This window comes from Saimiri boliviensis, chromosome 6, assembly GCF_048565385.1.
Source record: "Saimiri boliviensis isolate mSaiBol1 chromosome 6, mSaiBol1.pri, whole genome shotgun sequence".
NCBI classification, from domain to species: Eukaryota; Metazoa; Chordata; class Mammalia; order Primates; family Cebidae; genus Saimiri; species Saimiri boliviensis.
Window position 1 is genome coordinate 122,266,176 of NC_133454.1, and position 22,534 is coordinate 122,288,709.

At 50.9% G+C, this 22,534-nt stretch overlaps 1 protein-coding gene across 1 annotated transcript; it reads left to right on the forward strand.

The window, feature by feature from the left end:
• The first annotated feature begins 4,317 nt into the window (after positions 1–4,317).
• On the forward strand, positions 4,318–22,524 carry TAF6L (TATA-box binding protein associated factor 6 like). The gene is made up of 11 exons (XM_003920247.3): positions 4,318–4,448; positions 9,851–10,010; positions 11,472–11,558; positions 13,240–13,390; positions 13,547–13,597; positions 14,147–14,241; positions 17,293–17,367; positions 17,510–17,730; positions 18,097–18,229; positions 21,442–21,570; positions 21,699–22,524. Exons 2-11 carry the CDS (start codon positions 9,864–9,866, stop codon positions 22,476–22,478), a joined length of 1,869 nt encoding a protein of 622 aa, XP_003920296.2. The 5' UTR covers positions 4,318–4,448; positions 9,851–9,863; the 3' UTR covers positions 22,479–22,524.
• The last annotated feature ends 10 nt before the right edge of the window (positions 22,525–22,534 follow it).

Genomic DNA, 22,534 nt, shown 5'->3' on the forward strand with positions numbered 1-22,534 from the left:
ACAGAGAAGCAGCTCGTGGATCCGGAGCATGCGAGTGCTGGTGAGGATGTAGGGTGGGGCATCAAAAAGGCTGGCACTAATTAAAAAAGAGAAAACATTGGCACTGTGTAGGGGAAGGGAGCAAGTGGGAATGGCCTGGAGATGGTTTCCAGAACTCTTCTGAGCTTTTAAGGTCAGTACTAAGTGAGTTGGAAAGTTAATAGCCTCTTAAAGAGGTCACAGGCTAATAGAGTACCATGTGCTTGCAACATGCTAAATCCTTTACACACATTTCTGAATCTCCACAACAGTTCCATAGAGTAGATTTTGTTATCCTGCTTTGTAGTTGATGAGACAGGTCAGACAGGTGAACTAATGTGCCTAAGGTCACAGAGCTAGTGAGCTGTGAGTCTTTAAAAAGGGTCTGGGCCTGGGGCAGTGGGTCATACCTGTAATCCCAGCACTTTGAGAGGCCGAGGTGGGCAGATCACTTGAGGTCAGGAGTTTGAGACCAGCCTGGCCAACATGGCAAAAACCCGTCTCTACTAAAAATACAAAAATTAGCTAGGTGTGGTGGTGCATGCCTGTAATCTCAGCTACCCAAGAGGCTGAGGCACAAGAATTGCTTGAACTGGGGAGGTGGAGGTTGCCGTGAGCCAAGATTGCTCCACTGCATTCCAGTCTGGGTGACAGACCGTCTAAAAAGAAAAAAAAAAAAAGACCTGGCAATGTGGCTCATGCCTGCAATCCCAGCACTTTGGGAGGCTGCTGGTAGATCACAAGGTTAGAAGTTCAAGATCAGCCTGGGCAAATGGTAAACTTTGTATGTACTAAAAATATAAAATTTACAAAACAGCCGGGCGTGGTTTTGGGCACTTATGATCCCAGCTACTCGGGAGGCTAAGGCAGGAGAATCAGTTGAAATGGGGCATGGTGGTTCACGCCTGTAATTCCAGCACTTTGGGAGGCAGAGGCAGGTAGATACCTGAGGTTGGGAGTTTGAGACCAGCTTGACCAACATGGAGAAACCCCTGTCTGTACTAAAAATACAAAATTAACTGGGCATGGTGGCGCATGCCTGTAATCGTAGCTACTCAGGAGGCTGAGGCAGAAGAATTGCTTAAACCCAGGAGGCGGAGGTGAGCTGAGATCACACCATTGTGCTCCAGCCTGGGCAACAAGGGTAAAACTCCGTCTCAAAAAAAAACCCGAAAAAAACCCAAAAAAACAGGAGGCAGAGGTTGCAGTGAGCTGAGATCATGCCACTGCACTCCAACCTCGGCGACAGAGCAAGACTCCGTCTCAAAAAGTAAATAGAGGCCGGGCGTGGTGGCTCACACCTGTAATCCTAGCATTTTGGGAAGCCGAGGTGGGTGGATCACCTGAGGTCAGGAGTTCAGGACCAGCCTGGCCATCATAGTGAAACCCCATCTTTAAATAAATTAAAAAAAAAAAGGCCGGGCGCGGTGGCTCAAGCCTGTAATCCCAGCACTTTGGGAGGCCGAGGCGGGTGGATCACGAGGTCGAGAGATCGAGACCAACCATGGTCAACATGGTGAAACCCCGTCTCTACTAAAAATACAAAAGATTAGCTGGGCATAGTGGCGTGTGCCTGTAATCCCAGCTACTCAGGAGGCTGAGGCAGGAGAATTGCCTGAACCCAGGAGGCGGAGGTTGCGGTGAGCCGAGATCGTGCCATTGCACTCCAGCCTGGGTAACAAGAGCAAAACTCCGTCTCAAAAAAAAAAAAAAAAAAAAAAAAAAAAAAAAAAAAAAAAAAAGAAAAAAGAAAAGTAAATACAAATAAAAATTAAAAACAGCCTGACTCCAAAGCCATCATAGTTCTTGCCAGGCACTGGGTGTGTGGAGCGAGCTACCTTTCTGGTCTGTGGCCATGAGGGTCAGTCACTGCCTTCCCTGGTCCCTGCCTGCACTCAGATTGGGAGCAAATGAGCGCCAGACCGGTTGGATACAGGTTCATTATCTCTAATAGGTCCCTGGCAGTTCCAGCCTCCCTACCATCTTCTAGTGTCTCCAGCCTCCCTACCATCTTCTAGTGTCTCCAAGGTTGCTGATGGTTGTCCAGATTAGTAAACCTAAGCAAGGAGAAGTGCCGGCAGCCCAGGTCTGCCTGAGCTGACTTCAGACTTTGTCAGACCTTAGAGGAGAACCCCCTCTCTCTTTCCCTTAATGCACAGGTAGGCAGACACTTGAAACCACTTGTAATGTGGTTCTGAATATGACTGGAAGACACTCAGCAGGGTCACAGTCTCCTCCGGTGGGGTTGCCATGGCAACTACGGTGGCATCCATCTGGCTTTGCTAGCTCGGGTTCCAGAGGATTTTCTTTTCCAGCGGCACCATCTAGCCCTGAGAGCAGGGAAGAGAGAGAATGTGTATACTCATGCTCCCTTAGTTCACCCTCTGTGAACTACCCCATCTTGGGTGAACCTAACAGAATTCACTGCATGCCTGCTGACATATGAGGGAAAGAAAGTTTAACCTCCAACTCGGCCAGGGACTCTCACAAACATTTATCTACCACAACCCTGTGAAGTGGGCATTATTACCCCATATTAGGTAATTTGCCCAAAAGGCAGTGTCAGATTTATTTATTTATTTATTTAATTTTTTAATTTAATTTAATTTTTTTTTTTTGAGACGGAGTTTCGCTCTTGTTACCCAGGCTGGAGTGCAATGGCGCCATCTCGGCTCACCGCAACCTCCGCCTCCTGGGCTCAGGCAATTCTCCTGCCGCAGCCTCCTGAGTAGCTGGGATTACAGGCACGCGCCACCACGCCCAGCTAATTTTTTGTATTTTTAGTAGAGACGGGGTTTCACTATGTTGACCAGGATGGTGTTGATCTGTTGACCTCGTGATCCACCCACCTCGGCCTCCCAAAGTGCTGGGATTACAGGCTTGAGCCACCGCGGCCAGCACAGATTTATTTATTTTTTCCTTTTTTTTTTTTTTTTTTTTTTGAGACAGAGTTTCGCTCTTGTTATCCACGCTGGAGTGCAATGGCGCGATCTCGGCTCACCGCAACCTCCGCCTCCTGAGTTCAGGCAATTCTTCTGCCTCAGCATCCTGAGTAGCTGGGATTACAGGCACGCGTCACCATGCACAGCTAATTTTTTGTATTTTTAGTAGAGACGGGGTTTCACCATGTTGACCAGGATGGTCTTGATCTCTTGACCTCGTGATCCGCCCGCCTCGGCCTCCCAAAGTGCTGGGATTACAGGCTTGAGCCACCGCGCCCGGCCCTCCTTTTCCTTTTTTTTTTCACCATGTTGGCCAGGAGGCAGTGTCAGAATTTTAACCCAGTTCTGTCTGATTCCAAATACCATCCTTTTTTTTTTTTTTTTTTTTTTTTTGAGACGGAGTTTCGCTCTTGTTACCCAGGATGGAGTGCAACGGCGCGATATCGGCTCACCGCAACCTCCGCCTCCTGGGTTCAGGCAATTCTCCTGTCTCAGCCTCCTGAGTAGCTGGGATTACAGGCACGCTCCACCATGCCTAGCTAACTTTTTGTATTTTTAGTAGAGACGGGGTTTCACCATGTTGACCAGGATGGTCTCGATCTCTCGACCTCGTGATCCACCCGCCTCGGACTCCCAAAGTGCTGGGATTACAGGCTTGAGCCACCGCGCCCGGCAATCCAAATACCATCCTTTACTTGCTAAGCCCGCTGCTTACCAATTGAGAACGGCCGAAGTCGCTGCTATCGCAGTGGGAGTTGGAGAGCGCTGTCAGTGTGCGTGTGCAACGGTCATGTAAGGGGAGGTAGGCCAGGGCTTATATTTGGTTCACAGGCGTGGGAAGAATGCGAAGTAGGTGCAGAAAGAGCAGAACCCTGGAGTCCGGAGCTTGCACGGGATGTTCGGTGCGATCAGAAGTCCCCTCTGCCTGCAGAGATCACCTACCGAGAGCCCCTTCTATCCCTCCAGGAAGGGGAAGTGACAGATAATGTTGGGGAGGAAGGCTGGGCAGGAAAACTCAGCGGTACACCAAAATCTAAAGCTTTGCCGCAGCAGCGAAAATGCAAGTGCTCAGAAACTCGGGAGCAAACAAGACCAAGAAAATGGGGACGCTGCCCTTGAGACTGTTTATTTCCTCGTTACTATTGTGGCGAATAAAAAAATAAAATTAAAAAACAGGATATACTTAGTAAACGTGTGTCAGAGAATAATACACACCTACTCCCAAACCTAGCAAGAGGTTGCTTTAAGAAGCGCGACTCCTCAGCATCACGTGACCGCCGGTCTTTACAGCCTGTTCACACTGACCAATCAGGTGCCGAGAAGCCTCTTGGAGGGCGGAAACTTTCCAAGGCACCCGCGGAGATAGGTTATACTCGTCGAGGGCGGGGCTGGGGCGCCGAGAGAGGGAATTAGTGCGAGCTGGGTGAGTGGGCGCCGCCGCCGCCGCCGTCGTCTCGGTAGCCGCCTTTGCCACGCCGGGGCCCTCAGGTGAGCAGGCCTTGCCCGGGCCCAAGTACTCCCCTTTCCCGCCGCGAACCGCTTACGCACTGGACTTGGAGTCCGCTCCGCGGAGGCCCGCCCCCTTTGCCTACCACGTGACCCAAGTTCAGTGACTCCTGACCTCCTCTACCCCCCCGGATTTGGTTGGCGGGGGGCGAGGCCGGGCGGGAGGTTGAGCGCCGCGGAGGCCCTGTCCGCGGAGGTCAGTTCCCACGCCTCCTAGGCAGCACGGCTAGTGGCTGAGGATACGGAGGAGAGGAGGCTGAGGAGCGGGAGACCTTGGTCACAGCCACACTTCATGGGGGCTTAATACGGGCACAAAGTAGGGAAACTCCCTCGGCGCCTTCCGCGTGGGTGGACTAAATGCTCCCATTTTACAGATAGGAAAATTGCAGCTTAACAATGATCTGTTGGGGGCCTAGGGTCACTGAAGGGTAGGTCTCCAACTGCATGTCTTTGGGCTGGGATCCAGGCCTTATTCTCCACACAGCTGGCTCCTAGGAGCAAGAGACTGAGTCCCTGCTCCTCCTCCCTACTTAGTGCTCACTACAGGATCTTGGAGCAGTCATGCAACATTTAACACCTTCGAGGTTTGATTTCCTTTCCTGTGAAATAACGAAATACATAATAGTATTTATTATTGAGGATATAATGAAGTAATCCATATAAAGCACTTAGCTCAGTGTCTCAGGCATAGTACAGTGCTTACAAGAATAGCTCTGCCGGGCGCGGTGGCTCAAGCCTGTAATCCCAGCACTTTGGGAGGCCGAGGCAGGTGGATCACGAGGTCGAGAGATCGAGACCATTCTGGTCAACATGGTGAAACACCGTCTCTACTAAAAATACAAAAAACTAGCTGGGCATGGTGGCGCGTGCCTGTAATCCCAGCTACTTAGGAGGCTGAGGCAGGAGAATTGCCTGAACCCAGGAGGCGGAGGTTGCGGTGAGCCGAGATCGCGCCATTGCACTCCAGCCTGGGCAACTTGGGCAACAAGAGTGAAACTCTGTCTCAAAAAAAAAAAAAAAAAAAAAAAAAGAATAGCTCTTAGGCCGGGGCAGTGGCTCATGCCTGTAATCCCAGCACTTTGGAAGGCCGAGGCCGGCGGATCACCAGGTCAGGAGTTTGACAGCCTGGCCAGCATGGTGAAACTCCATCTCTACTAAACAAATACGAAAAATTAGCCGGGCATGGTGATGCACGCCTGTAATCCCAGCTACTCGGGAGATTGAGGCAGGAGAATTGCTTGAACCTGGCAGGCGGAGTTTGCAGTGAGCCAAGATCGCACCACTACACTCCAGCCTGGGTAACAGAGTGAGACGCCTCAAAAAAAGAATAGCTCTTTGTGGCAAGGCGGGATGGCTCATGGCCTGTAATCCTTGAATTTTGGGAGACCAAGGCGGGCAGATTGCCTGAGCTCAGGAGTTCGAGACCAACCTGGGCAACACCGTGAAACCCTGTCTGTACCAAAATGAAAAAAATTAGCTGGTAGTGGTGGCCTATTCCTGTTGTCCCAGCTACTCTGGAGGCTGAGGCAGGAGAATTGCTTGAACCAGGGAGGTGGAGGTTGCAGTGAGCCAAGGTCACGCCACTGCCCTCCAGCCTGAGTGACAAAGCAAGACTCCATCTCCAAAAAAAAAAAAAAATTAGCTCTTCGTGTACGGCACGATGTAATTACAGGCCCATGCCTGTAATCCCAGCACTTTGGGAGGCTCAGGTGGGTGGATCACCTAAGATCAGGAGTTCCAGACCAGCTTGGCTAACATAGTGAAACTCCATTTGTACTAAAAATACAAAAATTAGCCATGCGTGGTGGTGCATGCCTGTAATTCCAGCTACTTGGGAAGCGGAGGTTGCAGTGAGCCGAGATGGCGCTACCGCGCTCCAGCCAGGGTGACAGAGTGAGGCGTCATCTCAAAAGAAAAATAAGAAGAAGAATAGGCCGGGCGCGGTGGCTCAAGCCTGTAATCCCAGCACTTTGGGAGGCCGAGGCGGGTGGATCACGAGGTTAAGAGGTCGAGACCATCCTGGTCAACATGGTGAAACCCCGTCTCTACTAAAAATACAAAAAATTAGCTGGGCATGGTGGCGCATGCCTGTAATCCCAGCTACTCGGAAGGCTGAGGCAGGAGAATTGCCTGAACCCAGGAGGTGGAGGTTGCGGTGAGCCAAGATCGCGCCATTGCACTCCAGCCTGGGTAACAAGAGCAAAACTCCGTCGCCAAAAAAAAAAAAAAAAAAAGAAGAATAGCTTTTCTTTCTTTCAGCAAGTCTTTTTTTTTTTTTTTTTTTTTTTTTGAGATGGAGTTTTGCTCTTGTTCTTTATTTTTGTCGCCCAGGCTGAAGTGCAATGGCATGATCTCAGCTCCTCGCAACCTCTGCCTCCTGGATTCAAGCAGTTTTCCTGCCTCAGCCTCCTAAGTAGCTAGGATTACAGGCAGGTGCCACCACCCCTGGCTAATTTTGTATTTTTAGTAGAGACAGGGTTTCTCCACGTTGGTCAGGCTCATCTTGAACTCCCGACCTCAGGTGATTCTCCCACCTCGGCCTCCCAAAGTGCTGGGATTACAAGTGTGAGCCACTGTGCTCGGCTACAAATTGTTATAACTGGTTTGAAGGCAGAGTGCAAGAATGGTGGAGGATCTAGGAAGACTTCCCTGAGCAAGTGACATTTGTACTGAAATCTGAAGGAGTGAATAGGAGTTCACTAGACAAAGGGATTGGGGGTGGAGTAGAGCGTTCCAAACGAAGGTAACGAAGTTCAAAAGTCCTGAAATAGGTTTATTTGAGGAACTGACTGGAGGCCACAGGTGGGAATGCAGCGCACAAGAAAGTAAGAAGTAATGGCTGAGTGCAGTGGCTTGCACCTGTAATCCCAGCACTTTGGGAGGCCAAGGCGGGCAGATCATGAAGTCAAGAGATCAAGACCAGGCCGGGCGCGGTGGCTCACGCCTGTAATCCGAGCACTTTGGAGGCCAAGGCGGGCGGATCACCTGAGGTTGGGAGTTCAAGACCAGCCTGACCAACATGGTGAAACCCCGTCCTTTTTTTTTTTTTTTGAGACGGAGTTTCGCTCTTGTTACCCAGGCTGGAGTGCAATGGCGTGATCTCGGCTCACCGCAACCTCCACCTCCTGGGTTCAGGCAATTCTCCTGCCTCAGCCTCCTGAATAGTTGGGATTACAGGCACGCGCCACCATGCCCAGCTAAAAACCCGTCCTTTTTTTTTTGAGACGGAGTTTCCGTCTTGCTACCCAGTCTAGAGTGCAGTGGTGCGATCTCGGCTCACCACAACCTCCGCCTCCTGGGTTCAGGCAATTCTCCTGCCTCAGCCTCCTGAGTAGCTGGGATTACAGGCATGCGCCACCATGCCCAGCTAATTTTTTTTTGTATTTTTAGTAGATACGGGGTTTCACCATGTTGACCAGGATGGTCTCGATCTCTTGACCTCATGATCCACCCGCCTTGGCCTCCCAAAGTGTTGGGATTACAGGTGTGAGCCACTGCGCCCAGCCTGAAACCCCATCTTTATTTAAAAAAAAAAAAAAAAAAGGAGATCAAGACCATCCTGGCCAACATGGTGGAATCCTGTCTCTACAAAAAATATGAAAATTAGCCTGGTGTGGTGGCGCACACCTGTAGTCCCATCTACTCGGGAGGCTGAGGCAGGAGAATCTTTGAACCCAAGAGGCAGAGGTTGCGGTGAGCCGAGATCATGCTGCAGCATTCCAGCCTGGTGACAAAGCAAGACTCCATCTGAAAAAGAAAGTATGAGGTAAGAGGTGTTGCAGAAGTAGTAGAAAGCAAATGAAGCTTCCAGAGCTATTGTACAAGTTTGTTCTTTATTTCAAAGACAATGGGGGAGCCGTTGGGATCAGTGCTGCGTAGAAGCTGGGTAGCGGCCCATTAGATGTAGGGACCTGAACATCACTGGTGACCCATTCATTCCTGGCAGAGGAGTCATGGGGGCAGTGCCTGGGTGGGTCATCGTGGCACTGGGCCTTCCTGTCGGAGTTACTGATGCCGCACTTTGGCGCACGTGAGCCACCTTCTCACTGTGGTGTGTGTTGTTGGAGTGCGTCATCAGCTGTTGTTTTTGTCAGGTTCTTATTGTGCCATATCTTGTGAACAAAGCAGGTTCCTTTGGGGAAGACCAGACACATGGGCAAAAAGCCCAGCTACTATTTAGCCTGAGCAACATGACAAAACCCCGTCTCTAACAAAAATAAAAGTTGGGCACAGTGGCTCACACTTGTAATCCCAGCACTTTGGGAGGCTGAGGCAGGTAGATTACGAGGTCAGGAGTTTGAAATCAGCCTGGTCAACATGGTGAAACCCCATCTCTACTAAAAATACAAAAATTAGCTGGGTGTGGTGGTCGGCACCTGTAACCCCAGCTGCTTGGGAGGCTGAGTCAAGAATATCACTTGAACCCAGGAGGTGGAGGTTGCAGTAACACGAGATCATGCTATTGCACTCCAACCTGGGCAACAGGGCAAGACTCTGTCTCAAAAACAAAGATTAGCCAGGTGTGGTGGCGGGTGCCTGTAATTCCAGCTACTCAGGAGATTGAGGCCGAAAGTTGCTTGAACCTCAGAGGCAGAGGCTGCGGTAAGCTGAGATTGGGCCACTGCACTCCAGCCTGGATGACAGAGCGATAATCTGTCGCAAAAAAAAAAAAAAAAAAAAAAAAAAAAGATGGGGTAATTTATAAAGGAAAGAGGTTGAATTGACTCACTGTTCCTGAGTGCTGGAGAGACCTGAGGAAACTTACAATCATGATGGAAGAGGAAGCAAACTTGTCTTTCTTCATGTGGCCGCAGCAAGGAGAAGTGCTGAGCAAAAGGGGGAAAGCCCCTTATACAACCATTAGAGCTTTTGAGAACTCACTCACTGTCAGGAGAACAGCATTAGAGAAACTGCCCCCTTGATTCAGTTATCTCTGCCTGGTCTCGCCCTTGACACAGGGAGATTATTAGAATTCAAGGTGAGAGTTGTGTGGGGACACAGAGCCAAACCATATCGTCTCATTTTCACAGCAACCCTGTGAGCTAGAGACAGCAGGGACGACTGTGCGCGTTTTACAGTTTAGGACACAGCGGCTCAGACTGATGGAGGCCTTGGCCAAATCCACGTAGACAGTGGCAAGGCAGAAATGAGACCTAGTTCTTTGAACCCCAAGGCCTTGGACTTTCTCTAGCTTTACCACTTTTGGCCCACTGGCCAGTCTGTTTCCTTCTCTGAGCCTCAGTTTCCTCATCTGGGTACTCAGAGCTCCTTGTTCAGAAACTCCAGAGCACGAGCAGCAGGACTGGTGTGGAGGGTCTTGGGTCATGCTCCTGGCTCTCCGGGAGGCTGGGGCAGCTTTTCCAATCTTCCCTCTCCACCCGCAGCTCCACTGAGGCCATGTCGGAGAGAGAGGAGCGGCGGTTTGTGGAGATCCCTCGGGAATCTGTCCGGCTCATGGCAGAGAGCACGGGCCTGGAGCTGAGTGATGAGGTGGCGGCCCTGCTTGCAGAGGACGTGTGCTACCGTCTGAGAGAGGCCACGCAGGTTACTCTCCCCTCATCCCCATACCTCCAACTTTCCTTGTTCCTGCCTTTTTACTCACCTCCGCCCTCACTGATGTATTCACGTGTGTTGGATAGAGCAGGCTCCCAGTGAACAAATCACCCTCAGTGTGGTGGCATGCACCTGTCACCCTCAGTGATTTGTTCACTGGGTGCCTGCTCTATCCAGCGGAGACAGTCCATGCCTTTACAGGGCTCCATGTCTAGCTGTCCGGGCTTCTAGCAGACATAGCTCTTGCCAGGCATCTCCTCATGTGCTCCTCACCACAGCCCCGCTGGACATGCAGAGCGGGTAGATACTCTCATTCTGCATGGGAGAAACTGAGGTGCAGACAGAAGATGTGACTCCCAGGCGATGTTTTTGTACAAGAGCAGAGACAGAGACCGGGCGCGGTGGCTCAAGCCTGTAATCCCAGCACTTTGGGAGGCCGAGGCGGGTGGATCACGAGGTCGAGAGATCGAGACCATCCTGGTCAACATGTGAAACCCCGTCTCTACTAAAAATACAAAAAAACTAGCTGGGCATGGTGGCGCGTGCCTATAATCCCAGCTACTTAGGAGGCTGAGGCAGGAGAATTGCCTGAGCCCAGGAGGCGGAGGTTGCGGTGAGCCGAGATCGCGCCATTGCACTCTAGCCTGGGTAACAAGAGCGAAACTCCGTCTCAAAAAAAAAAAAAAAAAAAAAAAAAAAAGAGCAGAGACAGAATCTAGGCTTCTGGGCTGGGCGAGGTGGCTCACGCCTATAATCCCTGCACTTTGGGAGGCCGAGGCAGGTGGATCACCTGAGGTCAGGAGTTCAAGACTAGCCTGACCAACATGGTGAAACCCTGTCTCTACTAAATATACAAAAATTAGCCAGGCATGGTGGCACGAGCCTATAATCTTAGCTACTCGGGAGACTGAGACAGGAGAATTGCTTGAACCCAGGAAGGGGAGGTTGCAGTGAGCCGAGATCGTGCCATTGCACTCCAGCCTGGGCAACAAGAGCAAAACTTTGTCTCAAAAAATAAAATAAAATAATCGGCCAGGCGCAGTGGCTCATGTCTGTAATCCTAGCACTTTGGGAGGCCAAGGCGGGTAGTTCGCAAGGTCAGGAGTTCAAGACCAGCCTGGCCAGCATTGTGAAACCCCTGTCTCTACTAAAAATACAAAAATTAGCTGGGTGTGGTGGCGCGTGCCTGTAATCCCAGCTACTCGGGAGGCTGAGGCAGGAGAATCACTTAAACCCAGGAGGTGGAGGTTGCAGTGAGCCGAGATCGCACCACTACACTCCAGCCTGGGTGACAGAAGGAGACTCTGTCTCAGAAAAAAAAAATCTAGGCTTCTGATCGCTAAGCGTAGCCTCCTTTTTGCCTTCTCTCCACTCTAGCCCACTTCATTTGGGGTTTCCCACACCCCCCTGCTCCACATCATTTAACTCTGGCTTCTGTTCTTCCCCTCCCAGAATAGCTCTCAGTTCATGAAGCACACTAAACGCCGGAAGCTGACGGTTGAGGACTTCAACAGGGCCCTGAGATGGAGCAGCGTGGAGGTGAGTGGGGTGCAGGCCACAGAGGGCTCAGGTGGCATGAAGCCACTTCCATGTCCAGTTCAGAGGTGGCGATGTGGTAAGACATTAAGACCAAACGCTGCCAGTCTTGGTGGCTCGCCTGTAATCCCAGCAGTTTGGGAGGCCGAGGCAAGTGGATCACTTGAGACCAGCAGTTTAAAGACAAGCCTGGACAACATGACAAAACCCCATCTTTACTAAAAATACGAAAATTAGCTGGACCTGGAGGTGCATGTTGGAATCCCAGCTACTCAGGAAGTTGAGGCATGAGAATCACTTGAACCCAGGAGGTGGAGGTTGCAGTGAGCCGAGATCGCACCATTGCACTCCAGTCTGGGCCAAAGAGTGAAACCTTGTCTCAAAAAAAAAATAGGTCGGATGCAGTGGCTCACACCTGTAATCCCAGCACTTTAGGGGGCCGACATGGGTGGATCATGAGGTCAGGAGATTGAGACCATCCTGGCCATGGTGAAACCCCGTCTCTACTAAACTACAAAAAATTAGCCGGGCGTGGTGGTGCGCGCCTAGTCCCAGCTACTCAGGAGGCTGAGGCAGGGGAATCGCTTGAATCCGGGAGACGGAGGTTGCAGTGAGCTGAGATTGTGCCACTGTACTCCAGCCTGGCAAAAGAGGAAGATTCTGTCTCAAAAAATAATAATAATAATAAATAATTAAGTAAATAAATAAAAAGAAAAAAGAATAAAAAAGACCAAATGCACACATAAGGGAAGCCAGAAACTCACAGCAACAGCAGGCCAGTTGCCAGGCCTAGCACACCTGGGCTACGTGTTCAGAAAAGAGGGAGAGGAGGCTGATGGGGGCCCAGAGGTTAGAGAAAGCTTTTTGGAAGAGGTGAGACTGGAGCTGAACCTTAAAGGGTGGGGAAGAACTTAAGCTTGGCTTCCACTAGGCCAAGAGGAGAAGAAGGCATTGAGGCTAAAAGAGGAGCCTGAGCAAGAGTATGGGTGTTAGGGCCTCGTGTGTGGTTTTTCTGGAGCAGTGAGTTCAGAGAGGAAGGTCATGTTTAGAAGACAGTGAGTTTTCAAAGTTGAGTGAGTGTGAATAAGGAGGACCAGCGCTTGGGGTGGGGGGTCAGGACCCTTCCAGTTATGGGAGGAGCAACCATGTTCTCTCCCTTCACCCAAGGATCCCTGGATGTTCCAGGCAAGTCCCTAGCTATGTCTCTGAGCCCCAGGGTTCCACCGCTTTTCTTGGGACCTCTGGACTTCCCTCAGCTGGGTGCGATGGCTCACACCTGTAATCCCAGCACTTTGGGAGGTCAAGTCGGGCGGAGCATGAGGTCAGGAGTTCGAGACTAGCCCGGCCAACATGGTGAAACCTTGTCTCTACTAAAGATGCACAAAAAAAAAAAAAAAAAAAAAAATTAGCTGGGCGTGGTGGCGTGCACCTGTAATTCTAGCTACTCGGGAGGCTGAGGCAGTAGAATTGTTTGAACCTGGGAGGTGGATGTTGCAGTAAGCTGAGATCTCACCACTGCACTCCAGCCTGGGTGACACGGTGAGACATCGTCAAAAAAAAAAAAAGAATGAAAAGCAAACAAAAAATATGGGCTCTCTGTCCTGGTCAGCAGAGCCTCATCCTGGATCCTGACACCTGATCCCTCTGTGGATTCAGGCTGTTCTCCAATTCTTTTTTTCCTCAGGCTGTGTGTGGTTATGGATCCCAGGAGGCGCTACCCATGCGCCCTGCCAGAGAGGGTGAACTCTACTTTCCTGAGGATCGAGAGGTGAACCTCGTGGAGCTGGCTCTGGCGACCAACATCCCCAAAGGCTGTGCCGAGACAGCTGTCAGAGGTGGCTGCCAGGGTCCTGCATGGGTTGAGGATTGGAGTTGGGTCGTCAAGAAAAGTGGTGATGGGCTGGCTGGTGGAAGAGGTAGAACTTGGAGGGGTAGGTGATATTCCCAAGGGTAAAACGCCAGGCTGACACATCTCTCTGCACTGGTTCTAGTTCATGTCTCCTACCTGGATGGCAAAGGGAACCTGGCACCTCAAGGATCGGGTAAGGGGTGATGTGGGGAACCGGCCCTTTGGATTAATTTTGTCCCTTAGGTGCTGAAGGTGGTGCCTCTGTGTCCCCGAGTCTGCCTCTAACATGTGTTTACCCATGCCTGGCTTGTACCATGGTCTAAGTGGGCACTGGATTCTACATGGAGGGCTCAGAATTGGAGATGAGAGCCCAGACCTGTAACCAGTCATGATGCAGCATGCTGGATGCCAAGACAGAAGTCTGGGCAGCATGCTGGGGTCTCTGAGGTGGTGTTTCACCCCCAGGATATGCTGAGCAGAGCTTCACAGATCCTGAAGCTTTCAGGAGTCTGTCTGGCAGAAGGTGGGTGGAAGATGGGACAGAGCACAGAGGTGTGCGGAGCCTGGATGGTCCAGGCTGAGCAGGCTGCTGAGAGCAATGGGAGTCTCTTGCCCTGGTTGTCCTGTCTGAATGGCTTATTATGGTTATGTGTGGGGATGGTGGTTGTGGGGGAGCAGGCTGGGGAGGCCAGGAAAGGGCCAGCTCTCCACCTGTCCCTGCTTCCTGCCTGTCCTCTGGCAGTGCCCAGTGCTGTGTCTTCACTGACGGATGACCTTCTCAAGTACTATCAACAGGTGACTTGGGCTGTGCTAGGGGATGATCCGCAACTGATGAAGGTGAGCGAGTGGGCCAAGTTGGGGCACAAAGTTGAACTTGTAAATTCTATAAACTTTTTAATTTTTTAACTTTTTTTTTGAGACAGAGTCTCGCTCTGTTGCCAGGCCTCAGTGCAGTGGCGTGATCTCGGCCCACTGCAACCTCCCCGTCCTGGGTTCAAGCAATTCTCCTGCCTCAGCCTCCTGAGTAGCAGGGACTACAGGCGAGTGCCACCACACCCAGCTAATTTTTGTATTTTTAGTAGAGACGGGGTTTCGCCATGTTACTCAGGCTGGTCTCTTACTCCTGACCTCATGATCTGCCTGCCTCTACCTCCCAAAGTTCTAGGATTACAGTTTTTTAAATTTTTTAATGTAAAAAAAAGCTTTTTTTTTTAAGATGGAGTCTCTCATTGTCTCCTAGGCTTGATGGAGTACAGTGGTGTGATCTCAGCTCACTGCAACCTCCACCTCCCAAGTTCAAGGCCTCTGGAAGGTATAAGTGGTAGAGGTTCAGGGCTGAGATGCATGTACTCACTCTAATACATTTTTATTGCTATTATGAAAGTGGCCTGGTGCAGTGGCTCATGCTTGTAAGGACTTTGGGAGGCCAATGCCGATGGATCACTTGAGGTCAGGAGTTTGAAACCAGCCTGGCCAACATGGAGAAAACCCCATTTTCACAAAAAATACAGAATTAGCTGGGCATGGTGGTAGGTGCCCGTAACCCCAGCTACTTAGGAGGCTGAGGCAGGCGAATCGCTTGCACCTGGGAGGCAGAGGTTGCAGTGATTCAGGATGGTGCCACTTAGGTGGATCACCTGAGGTCAGGAGTTCAAGGCCAGCCTGGTCAACTTGGTGAAATCCTGTATCTACTAAATATACAAAAATTATCTGGGCATGGTGGCGGGCCCCTGTAATCCCAGCTACTCGGGAGGCTGAAGCAGAATATTCTCTTGTACCCAGGAGGCAGAGGTTGCAGTGTGCCAGGGTTGTGCCATTGCACTCCAGCCTTGGCAACAAGAGCAAAACTTCCTCTCAAAAAAAAAAAAAAAAAATCCTGGGCACAGTGGCTCACACCTGTAATCCCAGCACTTTGGGAGGCTGAGCGGGCAGATCACAAGGTCAGGAGTTTGAGACGAGTCTGGCCAACATGGTTAAACCCCATCTCTAGTAAAAATACAAAAAGTAGCTGCAGTGGTGGTGGGTGCCTGTGGTCCCAGTTACTTGGGAGGCCGAGGCAGGAGAATCACTTGAACCTGGGAGGCAGAGGTTGCAGTGAGCTGAGAAAGTGCCACTGCACTTCAACCTGGGCGACAGAGTGAAACTCCATCTCAAAAAAAAAAAAACCAAAAAACCATGCCACCATACTCCAGCCTGGCTGATAGAGCAAAACTCTGTCTCAAAGAAAAACAAAAGAGTAATACTAGTATATGTTTACCATAGAAGTACACATAAGAACATAGAATAAGAAAGTGGCCTGGGCACCATGGCATGTGCATGTAGTCCCAGCTACTTGGGATGCTGAGGCAGGAGGATCACTTGAGCCCAGGAGTTCTGGGCTGTAGTGCGCTATGCCAGTCGGGTGTCCGCACTAAGTTCTGCATCGATATGGTGACTTCCCGGGAGCAGGGAACCACCAGGTTGCCTAATGAGGGGTGAACTGGCCCAGGTTGGAAATGGAGCAGGTGAAAACTCCCGTGCTGATCAGTAGTGGGATTGTGCCTTTGAATAGCCATTGCACTCCCGGGCAACATAGTGAGACCCTGTCTCTTAAAAAAGAAAGAAAGAAAGAAAGAAAGGGGCTGGGCACAGTGGCTCATGCCTATAATCCCAGCACTTTGGGAGGCCGAGGTGGGTGGATCATGTGAGGCCAGGAGATTGAGACGAGTCTGGCCAACATGGTAAAACCCCATTTCTACTAAAAATACAATTAATTAGCCAGGCTTGGTGGTGGGTGCCTATAATCCCAGCTACTGGCCAGGTTGAGGCAGGAGAATCACTTGAACCTAAGAGGCAGAGGTTGTTGCAGTGAGTCAAGATCATGCCACTGCACTCCAGCCTGGGCAACAGAGTGAGACTCCATCTTTTTTTTTTTTTGAGATGGAGTTTCGCTCTTGTTACCCAGGCTGGAGTGCAATGGCGCGATCTCGGCTCACTGCAACCTCCGCCTCCTGGGCTCAGGCAATTCTCCTGCCTCAGCCTCCTAAGTAGCTGGGATTACAGGCACGCGCCACCACCGCCAGCTAGTTTTTTGTATTTTTAGTAGAGATGGGGTTTCAGCATGTTGACCAGGATGGTCTCGATCTCTCGACCTCGTGATCCACCTGCCTCGGCCTCCCAAAGTGCTGGGATTACAGGCTTGAGCCACCGCGCCCGGCATGAGACTCCATCTTTAAAAAAAAAAAAAAGAAAAGAAAACCTGAAAAGTCTATTCCTCCACCTACTTTTTTTCTCTGTATCAACGACGATTACTCTCACAAAAACCTAAGTGGTATTATGCTAAGCATCTGGTTTTATAGCTTGCCTTTCTCAATTAAAAATATGTTAGCCGGGCGCGGTGGCTCAAGCCTGTAATCCCAGCACTTTGGGAGGCCGAGGCGGGTGGATCACCAGGTCGAGAGATCGAGACCATCCTGGTCAACAAGGTGAAACCCCATCTCTACTAAAAATACAAAAAATTAGCTGGGCATAGTGGTGTGTGCTTGTAATCCCAGCTACTCAGGAGGCTGAGACAGGAGAATTGCTTGAACCCAGGAGGCGGAGGTTGCGGTGAGCCGAGATCGCGCCATTGCACTCCAGCCTGGGTAACAAGAGAGAAACTCTGTCTCAAAAAAAAAAAAAAAAAAAAAAAAATGTTGGACATTCAGGTTGTATTCAGTGCTATATGCAGGTATATGTGAATGAGTTTCTGTAGGTTACATTTATAGAAGTAGAATTGCTGGATCAAAGAATGTGGACGTTTGAAATTGTTAAACATGAATACGGTGGTACACTGCCCTCCAGAAGACTACCGTGTTCATGTTTACAATTTGCTAGTGGATCCAGTGCACTCTCGGCCCTTCCTTCCAGGTTGCGCTCCAGGACCTGCAGACAAACTCCAAGATTGGAGCACTCCTGCCTTACTTTGTGTATGTGGTCAGTGGGGTAAGTGACCAGGCTGAGACAGGGAGAATGTTTTGTAAGGAAGACATGACCCAGCAGTGTGTAGGGCTCATGGCAGGTACTGTCAGAATGGTGGCCTCCTGCCTGTCCCTTCATGTCCCCCTAAGCTACCTTCTCCCAACAGGTGAAATCCGTAAGCCATGACCTGGGGCAACTGCACCGGCTGCTGCAGGTGGCACGGAGCCTATTTCGGAATCCACACCTGTGCTTGGCGCCCTATGTCCGCTGTCTGGTGGGCAGTGTCCTGTACTGTGTCCTGGAGCCACTGGCTGCCTCCATCAACCCCCTAAATGACCACTGGATTCTGCGGGATGCAGCTGCCCTCCTGCTCAGCCACATCTTCTGGTAGCCACTGGGCCTAGAGCTGAGCAAAGGGTGGGATTGCTGCAGAGCCAAGTGGGTAGGGAAGGGAGTCGGGGGAGCCTCTGGCTTTGAGGGTCTATGAGAGGATGGGGAACCCTTTCCTTGGAGCATCCTAGCTGGCGTGCTGTGGCATAGTGGGATTCTGCAAATGGATTATAAATACGTAAAGGTATTGGTTCTTCAGCCCTCAGATCCTAGGCCAGTCATGCCAGCAGCCTTGTTCACTTAACCCCAGCATGCCCCAGTGTGCTGTACAGATGCTATTCTCTTTTCTCCTTGTGTTGTCTTGTGCCCAATTGGGTGGCACCATGTCTCATTTCCCTCCCTAACTGAATGTTACTCCGACAGGACTCATGGGGACCATGTCAGTGGCCTCTATCAGCACATCCTGCTATCTCTGCAAAAGATCCTGGCAGATCCTGTGCGGCCGCTCTGCTCTCACTATGGGGCCGTCGTGGGGCTGCATGCTCTTGGCTGGAAGGTGAGGACCCGCGCCTTTCCCACAGAGCCATAAGAACTCCCATTTGTGTTAGACAAATAGTATTTGTGTGTCTATCATAAAAATGGTATGTGCTTGCTACTGCCATGTATTGAGTTTTTGCCTCAGGCCAGGCTCAGTGATAGCTTGACTTTCCATATATAAATGTCTCATCCTTTCAAAAGTCCTGTATGGCAGATACTGATGTACCCCCAGTTTTTTTTTTTTTTTTTTTTGAGACGGAGTTTCGCTCTTGTTACCCAGGCTGGAGTGCAATGGCGCGATCTCGGCTCACCGCAACTTCCGCCTCCTGGGTTCAGGCAATCCTCCTGCCTCAGCCTCCTAAGTAGCTGGGATTACAGGCACACGCCACCATGCCCAGCTAATTTTTTGTATTTTTAGTAGAGACGGGGTTTCACCTTGTTGACCAGGATGGTCTCGATCTCTTGACCTCGTGATCCACCCACCTCGGCCTCCCAAAGTGCTGGGATTACAGGCTTGAGCCACCGCGCCTGGCCGTACCCCCAGTTTTATAAATTCCTGCCCATTCTATATTATCATATTAAGAAATACCTTCGGCCAGGCATGGTGGCTCACTCCTTTAATCTCAACACTTTGGGAGGTGAAGGCAGGTGGATCATGAGGTCAGGAGTTTGAGACCAGCTTGACCAACATGGTGAAACCCCGTCTCTACTAAAAATACAAAAATTAGCTGGGCATGGTGGCGCATGCCTATAGTCCCAGCTACTCAGGAGGCTGAGGCAGGAGAATCGCTTGAACTTGGGAGGCGGAGGTGGCAGTGAGCGAAGATTGTGCCACTGCACTCCAGCCTGGGCGACAAAGCAAGACTCCTTCTCAAAAAAAAAAAAAAGAAATACCTTTGACCAGACATGGTGGCTCATGCCTGTAATCCCAGCACTTTGGGAGGCGGAAGCAGTTGAATCATGAGGACAGGAGATTGAGACCATCCTGGCTAACACGGTGAAAACTCATCTCTACTAAAAATGTAAGACAGCCAGGTGTGGTGGTTCGCACCTGTAGTCTCAGCTACTAGGCAGGCTGAGACAGGAGAATCTTTTGAACCTGGGAGGCGGAGGTTGCAGTGAGCTGAGGTCAGGCTACTGCACTGCAGCTTGGGCAACAGAGCAAGACTCCATCTCAGAAAAAAAGAAATATCTTCAATTCCTGATGTATTGAGCATTTTCTATTTTTATTTTATTATTATTTTTTGAGACGGAGTCTTGTACTGTCACCCAGGCTGTAGCGCAGTGGTGCGTCCGCCTCCTGGGTTCAAGCAATTCTGCTGCCTCAGCCTCCCAAGTAGCTGGAACTACAGGCATGTGCCACCACACCCAGCTAATTTTTTTTTGTATTTTTAGTAGAGACGGAGTTTCAACCATGTTGGCCAGGATGGTCTCGATTTCCTGACCTTGTGATCTGCCCACCTTGGCTTCCTAAAGTGCTGGGATTATAGGCATGAGCCACTGCGCTGGCCTGTATTTTACACATGAATAGATACTGAATTTTGTCGTACCTTTTTAGCATCTATAGAAATTATCAAACAATTATGTGCTTTAAAAGTTAGGTGTTACTGGGTGCAGTGGCTCACGCCTGTAATCGCAGCACTTACAGAGGCTGAGGTGGGTAGATCACCTGAAGTCAGGAGTTTGAGACCAACCTGGCCAACATGCTGTCTCTACTAAAATACAGAATACAAAAATTACCCGGGCATGGTGGTGCATGCCTATAACCCCAGCTACTCTGGAGGCTGAGGCATGTGAATCACTAGAACCTGGGAGGGGTAGGTAGCAGTGAACCGAGATTGTGCCATCACACTCCAGCTTGGGCAAGAGACTCCGTCTCAAAAAGAAAAAGAAATAGGAAAAAAAATTTCACCTGGTGCAGTGGCTCATGCCTGTAGTGTTTTGGGAAGCTGAGGTGGGAGGATCACTTGAGCTCAGCAGTTCAAGACTAATTTCGGCAACATAGTGAGATCCCATCTCTACAAAAAGTTTTAAAAATTAGCAAAGCGCGATTGGCATGCAGGTTCAGTCCCAGCTACTTGGGAGGCCGATGTGGGAGGATTGCTTGATCCTGGGAGGTTAAGGCTGCAATAAGCCAGATTCCTGCACTCCATTGTGGGTGACAGCGTGACACTCTGTCTCAAAAAAAAAAAAACCAATCTGTTCCTAAATTCTTGCTGTCCTTCGATGCTGTTGTAATGGTGTCTTTATGGTGTTTCTGTCGCCCAGGCTGGAGTGCAGTGGTGCGATCTCGGGTCACTGCAACCTCTGCCTTCTGGGTTCAAGCGATTCTCCTGCCTCAGCCTCCCAAGTAGCTGGCACTACAGGCGTGTGCCACCAATACCTGGTCAGGAGATCAAAACTATCCTGGACAACATGGCTTCAAGTGATCCTGCAGTTGGGCCTCCCAAAATGCTAAGATTATAGGCATTGAGAACAGGAGTTTTAGACCAACCTGGGCAACATGGCAAAACCCTGTCTCTACAAAAAAAAAAAAAAATTGGTGGGGTGTGGTGGCTCATACCTGTAGTCCCAGCTACTTGGGAGGCTGAGGTGGGAGGATTGCTTGAGCCCAGGTGGTTGAAGCTGCAGTGAGTCTTGATCATTCCACTAATTCCAGCCTGAGCAACAGAGCTAGACACTGTCTCAAGAAAAAAAAAAAAAAAAAAGCAAAAAACCAAAAGCACAAAAACAAAAACATACTACTTTTGGGTTTGCTCAATTTTAGTAAGGTTTATCTTTATTCATGAGTGAAGTTAAACACATTTCTTCTCATGTACTCTCCTTGTCTGGTTTTAGAATCAGGGTTATACCGGCCTTATAGAATGAGGTGGGAAGTATTTCTTTTTTATATATACTTTTATAGGATTTAGGTCGTAGAGACGGGGTTTCACCATGTTGGCCAGGTTGGTCTCAAACTTCTGACTTTATAATCTGCCTGCCTCGGCCTCCCAAAGTGCTGAGCTTACAGGTGTGAGCCACAGCACACGTCCTGTACTTTTATTCCCAACGCTTAGCTTAGGTACACAGTAGGTTCCAAATAAATGTATGGCTGAATATGCCAATCAGGGAATTTAGGAGGATTGAGCCTTGTCTAGGATCAGAAATAAAGGTAGGTCTTTCATGGGAAAAGGTCCTTGAGAGGAAATAATAACGAAGAGATGCTAACTGCATTCGTTCTCTTCCTTCCAGGCAGTCGAACGAGTCCTGTATCCACACCTGTCCACTTACTGGACAAACTTGCAGGCTGTGCTGGATGATTATTCAGTATCTAATGCCCAGGTCAAAGCAGATGGGCACAAAGTCTATGGAGCCATTCTGGTGAGTGCCATCCCCATCCAGCCTCCCTTCCTTGCATGAGCTTAGCATCCAAGCAGGCTTACTTTGGAGTACTTGATGGTCCCAGGTTCCTCGAAGTTCTTGCCTGTCTTAGTCCCTGGCTCTTACAGGTGGCCGTAGAGCGACTGCTGAAGATGAAGGCCCAGGCAGCAGAGCCCAACAGGGGTGGCCCACGTGGCAGGGGGTGCCGGCGCCTGGACGACCTGCCCTGGGACAGCCTTCTCTTGCAAGAGCCTTCTTCCGGGAGCGGTACAGAGCCCAGCTTTGGGTCCGGTCTCCCGTTGCCGCCAGGGGGCGCGGGGCCGGAGGATCCTTCTCCTTCGGTGACCCTGGCGGACATCTACCGGGAGCTCTACGCCTTCTTCGGTGACAGCTTGGCCACACGCTTCGGCACAGGCCAGCCTGCACCCACGGCTCCGCGGCCGCCCGGGGATAAGAAGGAGCCGGCGGCCGCCCCGGACTCAGTGCGGAAGATGCCGCAGCTGACGGCGAGCGCCATGGTCAGCCCGCAGGGCGACGAGAGCCCTCGGGGCAGCGGCAGCAGCGGCCCCGCGTCGGCCTCTGGGCCCGCCGCCTCTGAGAGCAGGCCCCTACCACGCGTGCACCGGGCGCGCGGAGCGCCCCGGCAACAGGGGCCCGGGGCCGGCACCCGCGACGTCTTCCAGAAGAGCCGTTTCGCCCCGCGCGGTGCCCCCCACTTTCGTTTTATCATCGCCGGGCGGCAGGCTGGGAGGCGCTGCCGCGGGCGCCTTTTCCAGACTGCCTTCCCCGCGCCGTACGGGCCTAGCCCGGCCTCCCGCTACGTGCAGAAACTGCCCATGATCGGCCGCACCAGCCGCCCCGCCCGCCGGTGGGCGCTCTCGGACTACTCGCTGTACCTGCCGCTCTGAGGCGGGTGTCGCCTACGTTTTTTGTAAATAAATCCCGCCTCCGGAAGTGACGTTTC